The sequence below is a fragment of the Oncorhynchus mykiss genome, chromosome 21 (genome assembly GCF_013265735.2).
Source record: "Oncorhynchus mykiss isolate Arlee chromosome 21, USDA_OmykA_1.1, whole genome shotgun sequence".
In the NCBI taxonomy this organism is placed as follows: Eukaryota; Metazoa; Chordata; class Actinopteri; order Salmoniformes; family Salmonidae; genus Oncorhynchus; species Oncorhynchus mykiss.
In genome coordinates, this window is record NC_048585.1 from 1,523,562 (window position 1) to 1,546,795 (window position 23,234).

The following is a 23,234-nucleotide window of genomic DNA, read 5'->3' on the forward strand; positions in this document are numbered from 1 at the left end:
AGAAAGCTGATCACATCCTTTCTTCAAAACATGTTTTTAGCCTCCTAAAAAAAGAAATAGTCAATTTTGAGTGAGGTGACCATGTGAAATGTCTAGCTCACACTGATGGTACTAATTAACAATGTAACTCGGACGCACATCCGAGTCAAAGGGTCGCAATATGCAACTAAATGGTGGCAGTCTGGAGCCCCCCCACTTCCTCCCTCCCCCTCCCTCTCTACATAGAAATGTCCCTCCCTTCTCTCCCTCGTGTTGTGTGAGAATTTGTCAGGCTCTCGCTAATATTCACTATTTGTCTTCACAGTTGATATAAATAATTTTTATTATTTTTTTTAAACCTGGAGACTGGAGGAGAGGAAGAGGGGAAAATGAGTGCCCAGCCTCAGACAGCCAGCGGGCCTCTCCCCCTGGTCTGTACCTCAGGCAGCCGGCGGGCCTCGCCCCCTGGTCTGTTCCTCAGGCAGCCGGCGGGCCTCGCCCCCTGGTCTGTTCCTCAGGCAGCCGGCGGGCCTCGCCCCCTGGTCTGTTCCTCAGACAGCCAGCGGGCCTCGCCCCCTGGTCTGTTCCTCAGACAGCCAGCGGGCCTCTCCCCCTGGTCTGTACCTCAGGCAGCCGGCGGGCCTCGCCCCCTGGTCTGTTCCTCAGACAGCCGGCGGGCCTCGCCCCCTGGTCTGTTCCTCAGGCAGCCAGGGCCTACTGGCACCGTTTGGAGTCTAGACGTTGAGGGATGTTGACATGAACTTAGACATATGAACAAGGAAACCACAATGCAAATGGAGGTTACCTGTGTTTACTTTAGGATCTGTAGGAGATTGACATATTTGAATTAGTTTTGCTGATAAAATCCTGTGTATCACAGTCTGACTGTGTAATCAAATCAAATTTTATTTGTCACATACACATGGTTAGCAGATGTTAATGCGAGTGTAGCGAAATGCTTGTGCCTCTAGTTCTGACAATGCAGTAATAACCAACAAGTAATCTAACTAACAATTCCAAAACTACTGTATTTATACACAGTGTAAGGGGATAAAGAATATGTACATAAGGATAGATGAATGAGTGATGGTACAGAGCAGCATAGGCAAGATACAGTAGATGGTATCGAGTACAGTATATACATATGAGATGAGTATGTAAACAAAGTGGCATAGTTAGTGGCTAGTGATACATGTATTACATAAAGATGCAGTAGATTATATAGAGGACAGTATATACATATACATATGAGATGAGTAATGTAGGGTATGTAAACATTATATTAGGTAGCATTGTTTAAAGTGGCTAGTGGCTAGGAACACGAAGCGAGGCGGCCATCTCTCTCGGCGCCATAAAGCTTCTCGAGTGTAGCTTAAGTGTTGTGTGTCAGAGATAAGCCTGTTTTTTTAATTAAGGTCTCTGTTCTGTTCTGACCTGCTCTGACCTGCTCTGTTCTGACCTGCTCTGTTCTGACCTGCTCTGTTCTGACCTGCTCTGTTTTGCTCTGTTTTGCTCTGCACTGTTCTGACCTGCTCTCCTCTGCTCTGCTCTGTTCTGCTTTGTTCTGACCTGCTCTGTTCTGCTCTGCTCTGTTCTGACCTGCTCTGTTCTGACCTGCTCTGTTTTGCTCTGTTTTGCTCTGCACTGTTCTGACCTGCTCTCCTCTGCTCTGTTCTGCTTTGTTCTGACCTGCTCTGTTCTGCTCTGACCTGCTCTGATCTGACCTGCTCTGCTCTGCTCTGATCTGACCTGCTCTGCTCTGTTCTGACCTGCTCTGCTCTGCTCTGTTCTGACCGGCTCTGTTTTGACCTTCTCTGTTCTGTTGTCTCAGTGTAATGTCTCAGGACATTTAGGACTAATCATTCTGTGTTCTTATCTCTCACACTCACAGCCACTATGTTTAGACAAATAGCCAGACCAACTCACAGCCACTATGTTTAGACAAATAGCCAGACCAACTCACAGCCACTATGTATAGACAATTAGCCAGACCAACTCACAGCCACTATGTGTAGACAATTAGCCAGACCAACTCACAGCCACTATGAAAAGACTATTAGCCAGACTGACTCACAGCCACTATGAAAAGACTATTAGCCAGACTGACTCACAGCCACTATGAAAAGACTATTAGCCAGACTGACTCACAGCCACTATGAAAAGACTATTAGCCAGACCGACACCTCCTCCATGCTTCACGGGGGGAACCACACATGCGGAGATCATCCGTTCACCTACTTTGAGTGTGCAAAGCTGTCATCAAGGCAAAGGGTGGCTATTTTGAAGAATCTCAAATATAAAATATATTTTGATTTTTGTAACACTTTTTTGGGTGTTACTGCATGATTCCATATGTGTTATTTCATAGTTTTGATGTTTTCACTATGATTCTACAATGTAGAAAGAAAAACCCTTGAATGAAAAAAAAATCTCTGAAAAAAATCTCAAACTGGAAACACTTATCTCCCTCACTAGCTTTAAGCACCAACTGTCAGAGCAGCTCACAGATTACTGCACCTGTACATAGCCCACCTATAATTTAGCCCTATCAACTACCTCTTTCCCAACTGTATTTAATTTATTTATTTATTTTGCTCCTTTGCACCCCATTATTTGTATTTCTACTTGGCACATTCTTCCATTGCAAAACTACCATTCCAGTGTTTTACTTGCTATATTGTATTTACCTTGCCACCATGGCCTTTTTGCCTTTACCTCCCTTCTCACCTCATTTGCTCACATTGTATATAGACCTGTTTATACTTTATTATTGACTGTATGTTTGTTTTACTCCATGTGTAACTCTGTGTTGTTGTATCTGTCGAACTGCTTTGCTTTATCTTGGCCAGGTCGCAATTGTAAATGAGAACTTGTTCTCAACTTGCCTACCTGGTTAAATAAAGGTAAAATAAATAAATAAAATAAAAATGACTAGGTGTTTCTAAACTTTTGACTGGTACTGTATATGATGAGGGTGATAACTGTAGCTTCCTTCTCAATAGACCTATAGGATGAGGGTGATAACTGTGTAGCTTCCTTCTCAATAGACCTATAGGATGAGGGTGATAACTAGCTTCCTTCTCAATAGACCTATAGGATGAGGGTGATGGCTGTAGCTTCCTTCTCAATAGACCTATAGGATGAGGGTGATGGCTGTAGCTTCCTTCTCAATAGACCTAAAGGATGAGGGTGATAGCTGTAGCTTCCTTCTCAATAGACCTATAGGATGAGGGTGATGGCTGTAGCTTCCTTCTCAATAGATCAGATCTATAGGATGAGGGTGATGGCTGTAGCTTCCTTCTCAATAGACCTATAGTCATTATTATCAACAGAAGGTTGAGAGTCTAGTAGTCATCATTATCATCTGTACTGATGACTCACTAGTCCTGGTAGAATCTGTTGATAATGATGACTACTACATTATCTGTACTAATGACTGACTAGTCCTGGTAGAATCTGTTGATAATGATGACTACATTATCTGTACTGATGACTCACTAGTCCTGGTAGAATCTGTTGATAATGATGACTACTACATTATCTGTACTGATGACTCACTAGTCCTGGTAGAATCTGTTGATAATGATGACTACATTATCTGTACTGATGACTGACTAGTCCTGGTAGAATCTGTTGGTAATGATGCCTACTACATTATCTGTACTAATGACTGACTAGTCCTGGTAGAATCTGTCGATAATGATGACTACTACGTTATCTGTGCTAATGACTGACTAGTCCTGGTAGAATCTGCATTCTGAAGTTTGTAGAAGAGCGACTTCACTGCCTTTCAGTGCCCTCTCTTCAAGGTTGACCCCAGGTATTCTGGAGCGTGATATTCTGTGTTGCCATGGATAGGGAGAGAGTATTCCCGTAGTGTAAAGGTCTGCCAAGGTGTCAAACTGCCAACTCATTGAGCAGGTAAGCTAATGACATCCACAGAGAATATACCTAGTAGTAGTAGTAGTAGTAGTAGTAGTAGTAGTAGTAGTAGTAGTAGTAGTAGTAGTAGTAGTAGTAGTAGTAGTAGTAGTAGTAGTAGTAGTAGTAGTAGTAGTAGTAGTAGTAGTAGTAGTAGTAGTAGTAGTAGTAGTAGTAGTAGTAGTAGTAGTAGTAGTAGTAGTAGTAGTAGTAGTAGTAGTAGTAGTAGTAGTAGTAGTAGTAGTAGTAGTAGTAGTAGTAGTAGTAGTAGTAGTAGTAGTAGTAGTAGTAGTAGTAGTAGTAGTAGTAGTAGTAGTAGTAGTAGTAGTAGTAGTAGTAGTAGTAGTAGTAGTAGTAGTAGTAGTAGTAGTAGTAGTAGTAGTAGTAGTAGTAGTAGTAGTAGTAGTAGTAGTAGTAGTAGTAGTAGTAGTAGTAGTAGTAGTAGTAGTAGTAGTAGTAGTAGTAGTAGTAGTAGTAGTAGTAGTAGTAGTAGTAGTAGTAGTAGTAGTAGTAGTAGTAGTAGTAGTAGTAGTAGTAGTAGTAGTAGTAGTAGTAGTAGTAGTAGTAGTAGTAGTAGTAGTAGTAGTAGTAGTAGTAGTAGTAGTAGTAGTAGTAGTAGTAGTAGTAGTAGTAGTAGTAGTAGTAGTAGTAGTAGTAGTAGTAGTAGTAGTAGTAGTAGTAGTAGTAGTAGTAGTAGTAGTAGTAGTAGTAGTAGTAGTAGTAGTAGTAGTAGTAGTAGTAGTAGTAGTAGTAGTAGTAGTAGTAAAATTTTAGGTCAGAGTTGGGCTGCTCTGTCAGACAAGCTCGGGTGGGACGGGGGTTCTGGCGCCGCCCCCCCCCCCCCCATTCTGGGGGCTCCACCCAGCAGCACCTCAGCCAGTGTAAGTGGATCCTACCCAGAGTCTGCTGTCTGTCCAAGGCCAGATAGAAGGGTGTCGTGTTACTGTGGTTCCCTAGGGAACGGAGAGGACAGACTACAGTCTACTGAGTGGCTGTAGTGGAGGGGCTTGAGCCAGCCAGGGGCTGTGTCCCGAATCGCAACCTATTCCCTATATAGTGCACTACTTTTGACCAGGGCCCATAGGCCTCAGCTGACACTAGTGAATAGGGTGCCATTTAGGAGGCAGACAGAGTTAGCCTTCTGTCAGTGTAAATGTTCTGAACGTTGTGGATAGAAATGTCATGAATAGATCAGACTATGACATGATTGCTTAGTCAACGTGTCATAGAGGGATATCTGTTCAGTGTATTCTACATCTTAATGTTTTGTCCTACAAAACGGGGTCCTAAATGGACTGTAGGTCTAGGCTGCATACATCTCTGACCTTACTGCTGCTACAGAAACAACTGGACTGACCTGTAGTCTGACCTGTAGTCCTGTCTTCAGGGCTGGACTGACCTGCAGTCTGACCTGTAGTCCTGACCTGTAGTCTGACCTGTAGTCCTGACTTTCGGGGCTGGACTGACCTGTAGTCTGACCCGTAGTCTGACCTGTAGTCCTGTCTTCAGGGCTGGACTGACCTGTAGTCCTGACCTTCGGGGCTGGACAGACCGTTTCAATCGGTGACGTCACTCGCTCTGAGACCTTGAAGTAGTTGTTCCCCTTGCTCTGCAAGGGGCCGTGGCTTTTGTGGAGTGATGGGTAACGATGCTTTGTGGGTGGCAGTTGTTGATGTGTCCCTGGTTGGAGCCCAGGTCGGGGCGAGGGGAGGGACGGAAGGGTCCCTGGTTGGAGCCCAGGTCGGGGCGAGGAGAGGGACGGAAGCTATACTGTTACACTAAGAGGGGTTTATAAATGAGCATCAGCCAGTGGGTCTTGCGACAGGTTTACAGAGATTACCAGTTTAAAGAGTATAGAGTGTAGTGATGTGTCCTATAAGGAGCATTTGGTGACAAATCTGATGGCTGAATGGTAAAGAACATCTCGCCGCTCGAGAACACCCTTTCCTGACTATCTATAAATTACATCTCCGTAGTCTAGCATGGATAGGGTGGTCATCTGAATCAGGGTTAGTTTGGTAGCTGGGGTGAACGAGGAGCGATTTACGATAGAGGAAACCAAGTCTAAACCCCTGGGGCGGCAGGGTAGCCTAGTGGTTAGAGCGTTGGACTAGTAACCGGAAGGTTGTTCAAGGTACAAATCTGTCGTTCTGCCCCTGAACAGGCAGTAAACCCACGGTTTCTAGGCCGTCATTGAAAATAAGAATTTGTTCTTAACTGACTTGCCTAGTTAAATAAAGGTAAAAAAAAAAAAGTCTAGATTTAACTTTAGCCTGTAGCTTTGATATGTGCCGAGAGAAGGACAGTGTACCGTCTAGCCATACTCCCAAGTACTTGTATGAGGTGACTACCTCAAGCTCTAATCCCTCAGAGGCAGTAATCTCACCTGTGGGGAGTGGGACATTCTTACCAAACCACATGACCTTTGTTTCGGAGGTGTTCTAAATTAGGTTAAGGGTAGAGAAAGCTTGTTGAACACGAAGAAAGCTTTGTTGTAGAGCATTTAATACAAAATTCAGGGGAGTGGCTAGCTGAGTATAAAACTGTGTCATCTGCATATAAATGGATAAGAGAGCTTCCTACTGCCTGAGCTATGTTGTTGATGCAAATTGAGAAGAGCGTGGGTCTAGGATCGAGCCTTGGGGTACTCCCATGTGACAGGCACTGGCTGAGACAGCAGGTGTTCTGACCTTGTACACTGCACTCTTTGAGAGAGGTAGTTAGCAAACCAGGCCAAAGACCCCTCAGAGATACCAATACTCCTTAGCCGCCACACAAGAATGGAATGGTAAACGAGCCCCACGTCTGCTATATTGCTACCATGTTGTGCCCCACGTCTGCGACCCTGACCATAGGCCTACTATAACGAAGGCTGTTTAAAAATAGAGCCTTAAAACTTGACTCTCTGTCCTCTCTCTCTGTCCTCTCTCTCTGTCCTCTCTCTCTGTCCTCTCTCTCTGTCCTCTCTCTCTGTCCTCTCTCTGCCCTCTTGCTCTCTATCCTCTCTCTATCCTCTTGCTCTCTATAATCTTTCTCTCCCTCTCTATCCTCTCTCTATCCTCTTGCTTTCTATACTCTCCCTCTCGGTCCTCTCCCATTTTCATGACAGGTGGCTGTGGCTCTGCTTGACACAGTGGGGGAGGAGAAATCTGTCAGGCTATACGTTGGGTTGGTTCCCTTCACTTATAAAATCTGCGATACAGAGAACGAGGACGGACTCCTCTGGTAGAGGGATGGGCTTTCCCTAATAGCCTCATGGTAGAGAGATGGGCTTTCCCTAAAAACCTCCTGGTAGAGGGATGGGCTTTCCCTAAAAACCTCCTGGTATATGGATGGGCTTTCCCTAAAAACCTCCTGGTAGAGGGATGGGCTTTCCCTAAAAACCTCCTGGTAGAGGGATGGGCTTTCCCTAAACACCTCCTGGTAGAGGGATGGGCTTTCCCTAAAAACCTCCTGGTAGAGGGATGGGCTTTCCCTAAAAACCTCCTGGTAGAGGGATGGGCTTTCCCTAAAAACCTCCTGGTAGACGGATGGGCTTTCCCTAAAAACCTCCTGGTATATGGATGGGCTTTCCCTAAAAACCTCCTGGTATATGGATGGGCTTTCCCTAAAAACCTCCTGGTAGAGGGATGGGCTTTCCCTAAAAACCTCCTGGTAGAGGGATGGGCTTTCCCTAAAAACCTCCTGGTAGAGGGATGGGCTTTCCCTAAAAACCTCCTGGTAGAGGGATGGGCTTTCCCTAAAAACCTCCTGGTAGAGGGATGGGCTTTCCCTAAAAACCTCCTGGTAGAGGGATGGGCTTTCCCTAAAAACCTCCTGGTAGAGGGATGGGCTTTTTCATAAAAACCTTGTCAATTAATTGTTAACTACCAAGTGCTGTGCATACTTTGGCAGAATGATATCATGATTATTTGCATCAGTATTTGTTTAGCAAACTCTACCATCACATGTTGTGTTTTTACCATGTCATGTTGTGTTGCTACCACATTGTGTTGCTACCATGTTGTGTTATGCTGTGTTTCTACCATGTTGTTGTGTTGCTACCATGTTGTTGTGTTGCTACCATGTTGTTGTGCTGCTATCACATTGTGTTGCTACCACGTTGTGTTGCTACGTTGTTACCATGCTGTGTTGCTGCCTTGCTATGTTGTTTTCTTAGGTCTCTCTTTATGTAGTGTTCTCTCTCTTGTCGCGATGTGTGTTTTGTCCTATATTTATATTGTATTTAAAAATATATATATATATTTATCCCAGGCCACCGTCCCCGCAGGGGGCCTTTTGCCTTTTAGTAGGCCGTCATTGTAAATACAAATGTGTTCTTTAACAGACTTGCCTCGTTAGATAAATAAATAAATAAATAAAAATGTGGCCTTGAAAAACAGTGGTAAACAACAGCCTCTTGCTAGGTGCACACTGGAATTAAAAGGGAACTACACCAGACATTAAAAAGTGGTCTCCTGATGTGGTTTAAGCTTTGTTGTTGACTTAGAACATCCAATATATACAATATAAAATATATATATATATATATATATATATATATATATATATATATATATATATATATATATATATATATATATATATATATATATATATTTTTTTTTATTAAAAAAAAGTGATTTAGAGAGAGAGAATCTGAAAAAAAAACACAACCAGCGACATTGCTCTGAATTCATGTTGATTACGCTCCACTATCCTGCTGTCTGCGTGGGTTCAGCCTGCTACTGGCTACCGACCTGGCACTGGCCCTATTGCAGATGACTGCTCTCTCTCTCTCTCTCTCGCTCTTTTTATCTCTCTCTCTCTCGCATTCTTCTGTGTAAACACAGCTCAGGCCTGTGGTTACACTGTGATTCAGACGTGTAGTTTTTCCTCTCTCCTGTCAGTGTAAGTCACAGAGCATGCTAATGTTCTTTGACCAGTCTTTTGCTGCAGGACTGTGTGTGTTAGACTCTACAGTCTTAATGGATAACGCAGTAGTGACCACTGGTTGATGTGATGATGATGATTGTAGTAACTGGGCTGGTTATAATACAGTAGTTAACACTGGTTCATGTTGATGGTAGGTAGTAACTGGGCTGGTTATAATACAGTAGTTAACTCTGGTTCATGTTGATGTGATTGTAGTAACTGGGCTGGTTATAATACAGTAGTTAACTCTGGTTCATGTTGATGTGATGATGGTAGGTAGTAACTGGGCTGGTTATAATACAGTAGTTAACTCTGGTTCATGTTGATGTGATGATGGTAGGTAGTAACTGGGCTGGTTATAATACAGTAGTTAACACTGGTTCATGTTGATGTGATGGTAGTAACTGGGCTGGTTATAATACAGTAGTTAACACTGGTTCATGTTGATGTGATGATGGTAGGTAGTAACTGGGCTGGTTATAATACAGTAGTTAACACTGGTTCATGTTGATGGTAGGTAGTAACTGGGCTGGTTATAATACAGTAGTTAACACTGGTTCATGTTGATGGTAGGTAGTAACTGGGCTGGTTATAATACAGTAGTTAACACTGGTTCATGTTGATGTGGTGATGATAGTAACTGGGCTGGTTATAATACAGTAGTTAACACTGGTTCATGTTGATGTGGTGATGGTAGTAACTGGGCTGGTTATAATACAGTAGTTAACACTGGTTCATGTTGATGTGGTGATGGTAGTAACTGGGCTGGTTATAATACAGTAGTTAACACTGGTTCATGTTGATGTGGTGATGATAGTAACTGGGCTGGTTATAATACAGTAGTTAACTCTGGTTCATGTTGATGTGATGATGGTAGTAACTGGGCTGGTTATAATACAGTAGTTAACACTGGTTCATGTTGATGTGATGATGGTAGGTAGTAACTGGGCTGGTTATAATACAGTAGTTAACACTGGTTCATGTTGATGTGTTGATGGTAGGTAGTAACTGGGCTGGTTATAATACAGTAGTTAACACTGGTTCATGTTGATGTGATGATGGTAGGTAGTAACTGGGCTGGTTATAATACAGTAGTTAACTCTGGTTCATGTTGATGTGATGATGGTAGTAACTGGGCTGGTTATAATACAGTAGTTAACACTGGTTCATGTTGATGTGATGATGGTAGGTAGTAACTGGGCTGGTTATAATACAGTAGTTAACACTGGTTCATGTTGATGTGGTGATGGTAGGTAGTAACTGGGCTGGTTATAATACAGTAGTTAACACTGGTTCATGTTGATGTGATTGTAGTAACTGGGCTGGTTATAATACAGTAGTTAACTCTGGTTCATGTTGATGTGATGATGGTAGGTAGTAACTGGGCTGGTTATAATACAGTAGTTAACACTGGTTCATGTTGATGTGATTGTAGTAACTGGGCTGGTTATAATACAGTAGTTAACTCTGGTTCATGTTGATGTGATTGTAGTAACTGGGCTGGTTATAATACAGTAGTTAACTCTGGTTCATGTTGATGTGATGATGGTAGGTAGTAACTGGGCTGGTTATAATACAGTAGTTAACTCTGGTTCATGTTGATGTGATGATGGTAGGTAGTAACTGGGCTGGTTATAATACAGTAGTTAACACTGGTTCATGTTGATGTGATGGTAGTAACTGGGCTGGTTATAATACAGTAGTTAACACTGGTTCATGTTGATGTGATGATGGTAGTAACTGGGCTGGTTATAATACAGTAGTTAACACTGGTTCATGTTGATGTGATGATGGTAGGTAGTAACTGGGCTGGTTATAATACAGTAGTTAACTCTGGTTCATGTTGATGTGATTGTAGTAACTGGGCTGGTTATAATACAGTAGTTAACTCTGGTTCATGTTGATGTGATGATGGTAGGTAGTAACTGGGCTGGTTATAATACAGTAGTTAACACTGGTTCATGATGATGGTAGGTAGTAACTGGGCTGGTTATAATACAGTAGTTAACTCTGGTTCATGTTGATGTGATGATGGTAGTAACTGGGCTGGTTATAATACAGTAGTTAACACTGGTTCATGATGATGGTAGGTAGTAACTGGGCTGGTTATAATACAGTAGTTAACTCTGGTTCATGTTGATGTGATGATGGTAGGTAGTAACTGGGCTGGTTATAATACAGTAGTTAACACTGGTTCATGTTGATGTGGTGATGGTAGGTAGTAACTGGGCTGGTTATAATACAGTAGTTAACACTGGTTCATGTGATGATGGTAGTAACTGGGCTGGTTATAATACAGTAGTTAACACTGGTTGATGTGATGATGGTAGTAACTGGGCTGGTTATAATACAGTAGTTAACTCTGGTTCATGTTGATGTGATGGTAGTAACTGGGCTGTTTATAATACAGTAGTTAACACTGGTTGATGTGATGATGGTAGGTAGTAACTGGGGCTGGTTATAATACAGTAGTTAACTCTGGTTCATGTTGATGTGATTGTAGTAACTGGGCTGGTTATAATACAGTAGTTAACACTGGTTCATGTTGATGTGGTGATGGTAGTAACTGGGCTGGTTATAATACAGTAGTTAATTCTGGTTCATGTTGATGTGATGATGGTAGGTAGTAACTGGGCTGGTTATAATACAGTAGTTAACACTGGTTCATGTTGATGTGGTGATGGTAGTAACTGGGCTGGTTATAATACAGTAGTTAACACTGGTTCATGTTGATGTGATTGTAGTAACTGGGCTGGTTATAATACAGTAGTTAACACTGGTTCATGTTGATGTGATGATGGTAGGTAGTAACTGGGCTGGTTATAATACAGTAGTTAACTCTGGTTCATGTTGATGTGATTGTAGTAACTGGGCTGGTTATAATACAGTAGTTAACTCTGGTTCATGTTGATGTGATGATGGTAGGTAGTAACTGGGCTGGTTATAATACAGTAGTTAACTCTGGTTCATGTTGATGTGGTGATGATAGTAACTGGGCTGGTTATAATACAGTAGTTAACACTGGTTCATGTTGATGTGATGATGGTAGGTTGTAACTGGGCTGGTTATAATACAGTAGTTAACACTGGTTCATGTTGATGTGATGATGGTAGTAACTGGGCTGGTTATAATACAGTAGTTAACTCTGGTTCATGTTGATGTGATGATGGTAGTAACTGGGCTGGTTATAATACAGTAGTTAACACTGGTTCATGTTGATGTGATGATGGTAGGTAGTAACTGGGCTGGTTATAATACAGTAGTTAACTCTGGTTCATGTTGATGTGATTGTAGTAACTGGGCTGGTTATAATACAGTAGTTAACTCTGGTTCATGTTGATGTGATTGTAGTAACTGGGCTGGTTATAATACAGTAGTTAACTCTGGTTCATGTTGATGTGATGATGGTAGGTAGTAACTGGGCTGGTTATAATACAGTAGTTAACTCTGGTTCATGTTGATGTGATTGTAGTAACTGGGCTGGTTATAATACAGTAGTTAACTCTGGTTCATGTTGATGTGATGATGGTAGGTAGTAACTGGGCTGGTTATAATACAGTAGTTAACACTGGTTCATGATGATGGTAGGTAGTAACTGGGCTGGTTATAATACAGTAGTTAACTCTGGTTCATGTTGATGTGATGATGGTAGTAACTGGGCTGGTTATAATACAGTAGTTAACTCTGGTTCATGTTGATGTGATTGTAGTAACTGGGCTGGTTATAATACAGTAGTTAACTCTGGTTCATGTTGATGTGATGATGGTAGGTAGTAACTGGGCTGGTTATAATACAGTAGTTAACTCTGGTTCATGTTGATGTGATGATGGTAGGTAGTAACTGGGCTGGTTATAATACAGTAGTTAACACTGGTTCATGTTGATGTGATGGTAGTAACTGGGCTGGTTATAATACAGTAGTTAACACTGGTTCATGTTGATGTGATGATGGTAGGTAGTAACTGGGCTGGTTATAATACAGTAGTTAACTCTGGTTCATGTTGATGTGATTGTAGTAACTGGGCTGGTTATAATACAGTAGTTAACTCTGGTTCATGTTGATGTGATTGTAGTAACTGGGCTGGTTATAATACAGTAGTTAACTCTGGTTCATGTTGATGTGATGATGGTAGGTAGTAACTGGGCTGGTTATAATACAGTAGTTAACACTGGTTCATGATGATGGTAGGTAGTAACTGGGCTGGTTATAATACAGTAGTTAACTCTGGTTCATGTTGATGTGATGATGGTAGTAACTGGGCTGGTTATAATACAGTAGTTAACACTGGTTCATGATGATGGTAGGTAGTAACTGGGCTGGTTATAATACAGTAGTTAACTCTGGTTCATGTTGATGTGATGATGGTAGGTAGTAACTGGGCTGGTTATAATACAGTAGTTAACACTGGTTCATGTTGATGTGGTGATGGTAGGTAGTAACTGGGCTGGTTATAATACAGTAGTTAACACTGGTTCATGTGATGATGGTAGTAACTGGGCTGGTTATAATACAGTAGTTAACACTGGTTGATGTGATGATGGTAGTAACTGGGCTGGTTATAATACAGTAGTTAACTCTGGTTCATGTTGATGTGATGGTAGTAACTGGGCTGTTTATAATACAGTAGTTAACACTGGTTGATGTGATGATGGTAGGTAGTAACTGGGGCTGGTTATAATACAGTAGTTAACTCTGGTTCATGTTGATGTGATTGTAGTAACTGGGCTGGTTATAATACAGTAGTTAACACTGGTTCATGTTGATGTGGTGATGGTAGTAACTGGGCTGGTTATAATACAGTAGTTAATTCTGGTTCATGTTGATGTGATGATGGTAGGTAGTAACTGGGCTGGTTATAATACAGTAGTTAACACTGGTTCATGTTGATGTGGTGATGGTAGTAACTGGGCTGGTTATAATACAGTAGTTAACACTGGTTCATGTTGATGTGATTGTAGTAACTGGGCTGGTTATAATACAGTAGTTAACACTGGTTCATGTTGATGTGATGATGGTAGGTAGTAACTGGGCTGGTTATAATACAGTAGTTAACTCTGGTTCATGTTGATGTGATTGTAGTAACTGGGCTGGTTATAATACAGTAGTTAACTCTGGTTCATGTTGATGTGATGATGGTAGGTAGTAACTGGGCTGGTTATAATACAGTAGTTAACTCTGGTTCATGTTGATGTGGTGATGATAGTAACTGGGCTGGTTATAATACAGTAGTTAACACTGGTTCATGTTGATGTGATGATGGTAGGTTGTAACTGGGCTGGTTATAATACAGTAGTTAACACTGGTTCATGTTGATGTGATGATGGTAGTAACTGGGCTGGTTATAATACAGTAGTTAACACTGGTTCATGTTGATGTGATGATGGTAGGTTGTAACTGGGCTGGTTATAATACAGTAGTTAACTCTGGTTCATGTTGATGTGATGATGGTAGGTAGTAACTGGGCTGGTTATAATACAGTAGTTAACTCTGGTTCATGTTGATGTGGTGATGGTAGTAACTGGGCTGGTTATAATACAGTAGTTAACACTGGTTCATGTTGATGTGATGATGGTAGGTTGTAACTGGGCTGGTTATAATACAGTAGTTAACACTGGTTCATGTTGATGTGATGATGGTAGGTAGTAACTGGGCTGGTTATAATACAGTAGTTAACACTGGTTCATGATGATGGTAGGTAGTAACTGGGCTGGTTATAATACAGTAGTTAACACTGGTTCATGTTGATGTGGTGATTGTAGGTAGTAACTGGGCTGGTTATAATACAGTAGTTAACACTGGTTGATGTGATGATTGTAGGTAGTAACTGGGCTGGTTATAATACAGTAGTTAACACTGGTTCATGTTGATGTGATGATTGTAGGTAGTAACTGGGCTGGTTATAATACAGTAGTTAACTCTGGTTCATGTGATGATGGTAGGTAGTAACTGGGCTGGTTGTCATCTTGTTTTCATTCAGGGAACCATGTGTTCTGTTTCTTCATTGGCCACAGATGTAGCATACACCTGGTATACCACATACTATACACCTGGTGTACCACATACTATACACCTGGTGTACCACATACTATACACCTGGTGTACCACATACTATACACCTGGTGTACCACATACTATACACCTGGTGTACCATATACTATACACCTGGTGTACCATATACTATACACCTGGTGTACCACATACTATACACCTGGTGTACCACATACTATACACCTGGTGTACCATATACTATACACCTGGTGTACCACATACTATACACCTGGTGTACCATATACTATACACCTGGTGTACCATATACTATACACCTGGTGTACCATATACTATACACCTGGTGTACCACATACTATACACCTGGTGTACCACATACTATACACCTGGTGTACCACATACTATACACCTGGTGTACCGCATACTATACACCTGGTGTACCGCATACTATACACCTGGTGTACCGCATACTATACACCTGGTGTACCGTATACTATACACCTGGTGTATATACTATACACCTGGTGTATATACTATACACCTGGTGTACCACATACTATACACCTGGTGTACCGTATACTATACACCTGGTGTACCGTATACTATTCACCTGGTGTACCGTATACTATACACCTGGTGTACCGTATACTATACACCTGGTGTACCGTATACTATACACCTGGTGTACCGTATACTATACACCTGGTGTACCGTATACTGTACACCTGGTGTACCGCATACTGTACACCTGGTGTACCGTATACTGTACACCTGGTGTACCGTATACTGTACACCTGGTGTACCGCATACTGTACACCTGGTGTACCGCATACTGTACACCTGGTGTACCGCACACCGTACACCTGGTGTACCGCATACCTCTCACCTTTGTGTGTGTGTCTCTCTGTGTGTGTACACTATACATATAGACAGGACTGTGATCTAGTTGAACCCCTCTCTGTAGACAGGACTGTAATCTAGTTGAACCCCTCTCTGTAGACAGGACTGTGATCTAGTTGAACCCCTCTCTGTGAAACAGGACTGTGATCTAGTTGAACCCCTCTCTGTGAAACAGGACTGTGATCTAGTTGAACCCCTCTCTGTGAAACAGGACTGTGATCTAGTTGAACCCCTCTCTGTAGATGGGACTGTGATCTAGTTGAACCCCTCTCTGTGAAACAGGACTGTGATCTAGTTGAACCCCTCTCTGTGAAACAGGACTGTGATCTAGTTGAACCCCTCTCTGTGAAACAGGACTGTGATCTAGTTGAACCCCTCTCTGTGAAACAGGACTGTGATCTAGTTGAACCCCTCTCTGTGAAACAGGACTGTGATCTAGTTGAACCCCTCTCTGTAGATGGGACTGTGATCTAGTTGAACCCCTCTCTGTGAAACAGGACTGTGATCTAGTTGAACCCCTCTCTGTAGATGGGACTGTGATCTAGTTGAATCCCTCTCTGTAGACAGGACTGTGATCTAGTTGAACCCCTCTCTGTAGATGGGACTAATAGTTGATGAGTTGCCTGCCTACTGTCTGAATGCTGCTATTCTTGTCCTGTTGTATCTGTAAACCCTGTTGAGAACACAACACAACACACCTTCTTAGAAACACACAGACAAAGAGAGAGACACACACAAACACTACAGTAGCTCGTCTCAGAGTGGTCGTTACTCTCCTCTGTTTACAGCACCATGTTCACTGGGTGACAGGTGATGCAGCCTATGAGCTGCTCCCATTACCGGGCTCTCCCGTCTTTAAAGCCAATAGATTTATTTTATATCCACCCTTCAGTGGACTGGCCTGGTTGTAACAACACCTCTTAACAGAGTTAGCTTAACCTTTGGAATGTTAGCATGGGTGTGTCTGTCGTGTGTTTGGCCAGTGGAGTTTGAGATGCGTGTGTTAGGTGTGTGTTAGGTGTGTGTGAGGTGTGTGTGTGGTGTGTGTTCTCACAAACTAACTAGCCTACTCTGTTTATGATTCTGTTGTCATGGATGACTGATTTGGGTCATTATTTCCAGTTTAAAAATAGACACTGCTCTCATGGAACAGGGTGCTTTCAGCACTACTGAAAAGTGCTATTTACACGTGGAAAATGAATGGCGCATGCTGCGTTTTGTTATTGGCGACACGGTGATATCTTGATATTATGCAGCTGTGAAGTCTGAAGTGGTCAGTGTTTGATGGTGTGTCTGTTAGTCCCATGGACATGTGTTCGTCAGTACAAATTAGATTTGACCTATTAAGCCCCAGTTTGACCTATGAAGCTGGTTTCTGACCGTGTGGGGCACAATGCCACAGTGGAGTTCAGAAGGGAGGATCTCACTCACCTCTATTTCACCGACTGTTTAGGATCCACACTATACAGCTGTTATTCTATAGGCTGGGATCCTCACTATACAGCTGTTATTCTATAGGCTGGGATCCTCACTATACAGCTGTTATTCTATAGGCTGGGATCCTCACTATACAGCTGTTATTCTATAGGCTGGGATCCTCACTATACAGCTGTTATTCTATAGGCTGGGATCCACACTATACAGCTGTTATTCCATAGGCTGGGATCCTCACTATACAGCTGTTATTCCATAGGCTGGGATCCTCACTATACAGCTGTTATTCTATAGGCTGGGATCCTCACTATACAGCTGTTATTCTATAGGCTGGGATCCTCACTATACAGCTGTTATTCCATAGGCTGGGATCCTCACTATACAGCTGTTATTCTATAGGCTGGGATCCTCACTATACAGCTGTTATTCTATAGGCTGGGATCCTCACTATACAGCTGTTATTCTATAGGCTGGGATCCTCACTATACAGCTGTTATTCTATAGGCTGGGATCCACACTATACAGCTGTTATTCCATAGGCTGGGATCCTCACTATACAGCTGTTATTCCATAGGCTGGGATCCTCACTATACAGCTGTTATTCTATAGGCTGGGATCCACACTATACAGCTGTTATTCTATAGGCTGGGATCCACACTATACAGCTGTTATTCTATAGGCTGGGATCCTCACTATGCAGCTGTTATTCTATAGGCTGGGATCCTCACTATACAGCTGTTATTCTATAGGCTGGGATCCTCACTATGCAGCTGTTATTCTATAGGCTGGGATCCTCACTATGCAGCTGTTATTCTATAGGCTGGGATCCTCACTATGCAGCTGTTATTCTATAGGCTGGGATCCTCACTATACAGCTGTTATTCTATAGGCTGGGATCCACACTATACAGCTGTTATTCTATAGGCTGGGATCCTCACTATACAGCTGTTATTCTATAGGCTGGGATCCTCACTATACAGCTGTTATTCTATAGGCTGGGATCCACACTATACAGCTGTTATTCTATAGGCTGGGATCCTCACTATACAGCTGTTATTCTATAGGCTGGGATCCTCACTATACAGCTGTTATTCTATAGGCTGGGATCCTCACTATACAGCTGTTATTCTATAGGCTGTGATCCACACTATACAGCTGTTATTCTATTGGCTGGGATCCACACTATACAGCTGTTATTCTATAGGCTGGGATCCACACTATACAGCTGTTATTCTATAGGCTGGGATCCTCACTATACAGCTGTTATTCCATAGGCTGGGATCCTCACTATACAGCTGTTATTCTATAGGCTGGGATCCTCACTATACAGCTGTTATTCTATAGGCTGGGATCCTCACTATACAGCTGTTATTCTATAGGCTGGGATCCTCACTATACAGCTGTTATTCTATAGGCTGGGATCCTCACTATACAGCTGTTATTCTATAGGCTGGGATCCTCACTATGCAGCTGTTATTCTATAGGCTGGGATCCTCACTATACAGCTGTTATTCTATAGGCTGGGATCCTCACTATGCAGCTGTTATTCTATAGGCTGGGATCCTCACTATACAGCTGTTATTCTATAGGCTGGGATCCTCACTATACAGCTGTTATTCTATAGGCTGGGATCCTCACTATGCAGCTGTTATTCTATAGGCTGGGATCCTCACTATGCAGCTGTTATTCTATAGGCTGGGATCCTCACTATACAGCTGTTATTCTATAGGCTGGGATCCTCACTATACAGCTGTTATTCTATAGGCTGGGATCCTCACTATACAGCTGTTATTCTATAGGCTGGGATCCTCACTATACAGCTGTTATTCTATAGGCTGGGATCCTCACTATACAGCTGTTATTCTATAGGCTGGGATCCACACTATACAGCTGTTATTCTATAGGCTGGGATCCTCACTATACAGCTGTTATTCTATAGGCTGGGATCCTCACTATACAGCTGTTATTCTATAGGCTGGGATCCTCACTATACAGCTGTTATTCTATAGGCTGGGATCCTCACTATACAGCTGTTATTCTATAGGCTGGGATCCTCACTATACAGCTGTTATTCTATAGGCTGGGATCCTCACTATACAGCTGTTGCCAGAGCACGTTTTTCACTGGCTGTCCACTGGTTTCCAAAACAGTGATTGACAGGCAGCTTAAACTACTTGAATTCAACTATTATTGGGTTAAAATATTTTTGGGTTCACATTTAGATTTGTGAACAGCTGTACACAAAACAACCATAATCTGTAAAGCACAAATAGCTAAATGAGAGAGCAGCAGTGTGATTCACATCAATACGCCATGTAGATATCGATAATAAGTCATATCTGTATCGCCGTAGACATTTGTAATGCTTGTAATGGTTGTGTGACATCAAAGAGGAATTAATTATAATCCTCAACGGCTCATCTTTCAAAATACTTCATTTACAGCATTTCCCTCGTTCGGACAGCAAATCATCTGTAAAAACTTGTTGTGGCGTGCGGTGCTCTAGTTCAGAACGCCAGTCAAAAGCCAGAGGTCTGACGTCATGTGTATATAGCATGTTACTGAACAGGTGGTGTTTTACAATTTAAGTGCTAATTACTGTCATTTTAAACCTGTCTATGGGTACGAGTGTAAAGGGTTACACCTAACTAACCCTGGCAACATGTTCCCCCAAGCTGCTCCTCCAACAACATGTTCCCACAAGCTGTTCCCCCAACACGTTCCCCCAACATGTTCCCCCAAGCTGTTCCCACAAGCTGTTCCCCCAACACGTTCCCCCAACACGTTCCCCCAAGCTGTTCCTCCAAGCTGTTCCCCCAACACGTTCCCCCAACACGTTCCCCCAACACGTTCCCCCAACACGTTCCCCCAAGACGTTCCCCCAAGACGTTCCCCCAAGACGTTCCCCCAAGACGTTCCCCCAAGACGTTCCCCCAAGACGTTCCCCCAAGACGTTCCCCCAAGACGTTCCCCCAAGACGTTCCCCCAAGACGTTCCCCCAAGACGTTCCCCCAAGACGTTCCCCCAAGACGTTCCCCCAAGACGTTCCCCCAAGCTGCTCCTCCAACAACACGTTCCCCCAAGCTGTTCCCCCAACATGTTCCCCCAACATGTTCCCCCAAGCTGTTCCCCCAACATGTTCCCCCAAGCTGTTCCCCCAAGCTGTTCCCCCAAGCTGTTCCCCCAAGCTGTTCCCCCAACATGTTCCCCCAACACGTTCCCCCAACACGTTCCCCCAAGCTGTTCCCCCAACACGTTCCCCCAAGCTGTTCCCCCAAGCTGTTCCCCCAACACGTTCCCCCAAGACGTTCCCCCAAGACGTTCCCCCAAGACGTTCCCCCAAGACGTTCCCCCAAGCTGTTCCCCCAACATGTTCCCCCAACATGTTCCCCCCAAGCTGTTCCCCCAACATGTTCCCCCAACAAGCTGTTCCCCCAACAAGCTGTTCCCCCAACAAGCTGTTCCCCCAACAAGCTGTTCCCCCAACAAGCTGTTCCCCCAACAAGCTGTTTCCCCAACAGTAACTCTCATCTCTTCCTGTCTTCTCTTGCAGCAGTAAGTCAGTGTTGGAGGTCTGTCCTGACTGAAGAGGAGACCCACTACACACACAATCACATCATCAGCTTTTAAATACACACACATTCATCATAATGGTAGGTTCATACCTGTTGGTTTCAATTCAGCTGAATGAATGAAACAGCTTCTGGAATGAAACAGTTTTGGTGGAACCAGTTTCTAGTTGTGCAGGCTAGCTAAACCTTCAGTGTGAATTTCAACACTAACTTCACAGGTACACATTACATTTCCCCCCAAAGAGACTGGCCTGTTACTGTCTGTAACCATTCCCCTGAATGACCTATTTCCCCCCAAAGAGACTGGCCTGTTACTGTCTGTAACATTCCCCCAAATTACCTATATCCTCTCAGAGAGACTGGCCTGTTCCTGTCTGGAACATTCCCCTGAATTACCTATATCCTCTCAGAGAGACTGGCCTGTTCCTGTCTGGAACATTCCCCTGAATGACCTATTTCCTCTCAGAGAGACTGGCCTGTTCCTGTCTGGAACATTCCCCTGAATGACCCGTTTCCTCTCAGTCCTCACTGACTGGAGCAGTGGCCTGGCGGTCTGCTCTCTCTGCTGGGGCTGAAGAGGGAGACGGTGTTTAATCAGCTACTCCATAGTCCACACCTGGATCACACACTGATACTGTTGCTGCTGTGGGTAGTCTGCTTGAAATAGCAGAATTAGATCTGTGTGAATGTAGTCTAGAATGGATGTCTCTATTTGACCCCAAACAGTCATTATTTTGACTTTCGTTTTAATCGTGTTATTTTCTCCCCTATCCCCTCTCTCTTCTCTCCCCTCTCTCTCCCCTCTCTCTCCCCTCTCTCTCCCCTCTCTCTCCCCTCTCTCTCCCCTCTCTCTCCCCTCTCTCCTCTCCCCTCTCCTCTCCCCTCTCCCCCCTCTCTCCCCCCTCTCTCCCCCCTCTCTCCCCCCTCTCCCCTCTCCCCTCCCCTCTCCCCTCTCCCCTCTCCTCTCCCCTCTCTCCCCCCTCTCTCCCCTCTCCCTCTCCTCTCCTCCCTCTCCTCTCCCCCCTCTCACCTCTCCCCTCTCTCCTCTCTCCCCCCTCTCTCCCCTCTCCCTCTCCTCTCTCCTCTCCCCTCTCTCCCCTCTCTCCCCTCTCCCCTCTCTCCTCTCCTCAGGGAGGTGTATGATGACTGAAGCTGCAGGGCTATGGCCAGCGAACCCCTCGAAGGCTTCCATGAGGTCAACTTGGCGTCACCCACCACCCCTGACCTCCACGGATTGACCTCGGACACCAGACCCCAATGTCACAGCGCCCCTTCCAGCGCCCTGTACCGTACACCCTCCCTCAGCTCCAGCCCCTGCCCCCCCAACGCCCTGCGAGCCGACCAGCTGCCCACCCAGCCCATCTACTCTGCCCCTAGGCTACTGGGCAGCACAGAACCACACAATGGAAGGTCAGGAAGAAACAGACTTAAAGTACCTGGCCCATGACAACCACAATGTAAAGAGATATGTTACCTGGCCCATGACGACCACAATGTAAAGAGATATATTACCTGGCCCATGACGACCACAATGTAAAGAGATATATTACCTGGCCCATGACGACCACAATGTAAGGAGATATATTACCTGGCCCATGACGACCACAATGTAAAGAGATGTTAGCTGGCCCATGACAACCACAATGTAAAGAGATATATTACCTGGCCCATGACGACCACAATGTAAAGAGATATATTACCTGGCCCATGACGACCACAATGTAAGGAGATATATTACCTGGCCCATGACGACCACAATGTAAAGAGATATATTACCTGGCCCATGACGACCACAATGTAAAGAGATATATTACCTGGCCCATGACGACCACAATGTAAAGAGATATGTTTCCTGGCCCATGACGACCACAATGTAAAGAGATATATTACCTGGCCCATGACGACCACAATGTAAAGAGATGTTACCTGGCCCATGACGACCACAATGTAAAGAGATATATTACCTGGCCCATGACGACCACAATGTAAAGAGATGTTACCTGGCCCATGACAACCACAATGTAAAGAGATATATTACCTGGCCCATGACAACCACAATGTAAAGAGATATATTACCTGGCCCATGACAACCACAATGTAAAGAGATATGTTTCCTGGCCCATGACAACCACAATGTAAAGAGATATATTACCTGGCCCATGACGACCACAATGTAAAGAGATGTTACCTGGCCCATGACGACCACAATGTAAAGAGATATATTACCTAGCCCATGACGACCACAATGTAAAGAGATATATTACCTGGCCCATGACAACCACAACGTAAATCGATATATTACCTGGCCCATGACGACCACAATGTAAAGAGATATATTACCTGGCCCATGACAACCACAACGTAAATAGATATACTACCTGGCCCATGACGACCACAATGTAAAGAGATATATTACCTGGCCCATGACAACCACAACGTAAATCGATATATTACCTGGCCCATGACGACCACAATGTAAAGAGATATATTACCTGGCCCATGACGACC

At 43.7% G+C, this 23,234-nt stretch overlaps 1 protein-coding gene across 4 annotated transcripts in view; it reads left to right on the forward strand.

Annotated features, from left to right (window-relative positions):
- The window catches only part of LOC110517600 (rab-3A-interacting protein-like), an 82,721-nt gene that overhangs the window by 6,200 nt on the left and 53,287 nt on the right, over positions 1-23,234 (forward strand). For all 4 annotated transcript variants that reach the window (XM_036956577.1, XM_036956576.1, XM_036956578.1 and 1 more), the window contains exons 2-3: positions 20,708-20,807; positions 21,858-22,136. In XM_036956577.1, the coding sequence (XP_036812472.1) occupies positions 21,889-22,136 (248 nt within the window). In that variant the 5' untranslated portion in view covers positions 20,708-20,807; positions 21,858-21,888. The remainder of the gene's footprint in view (positions 1-20,707; positions 20,808-21,857; positions 22,137-23,234) is intronic.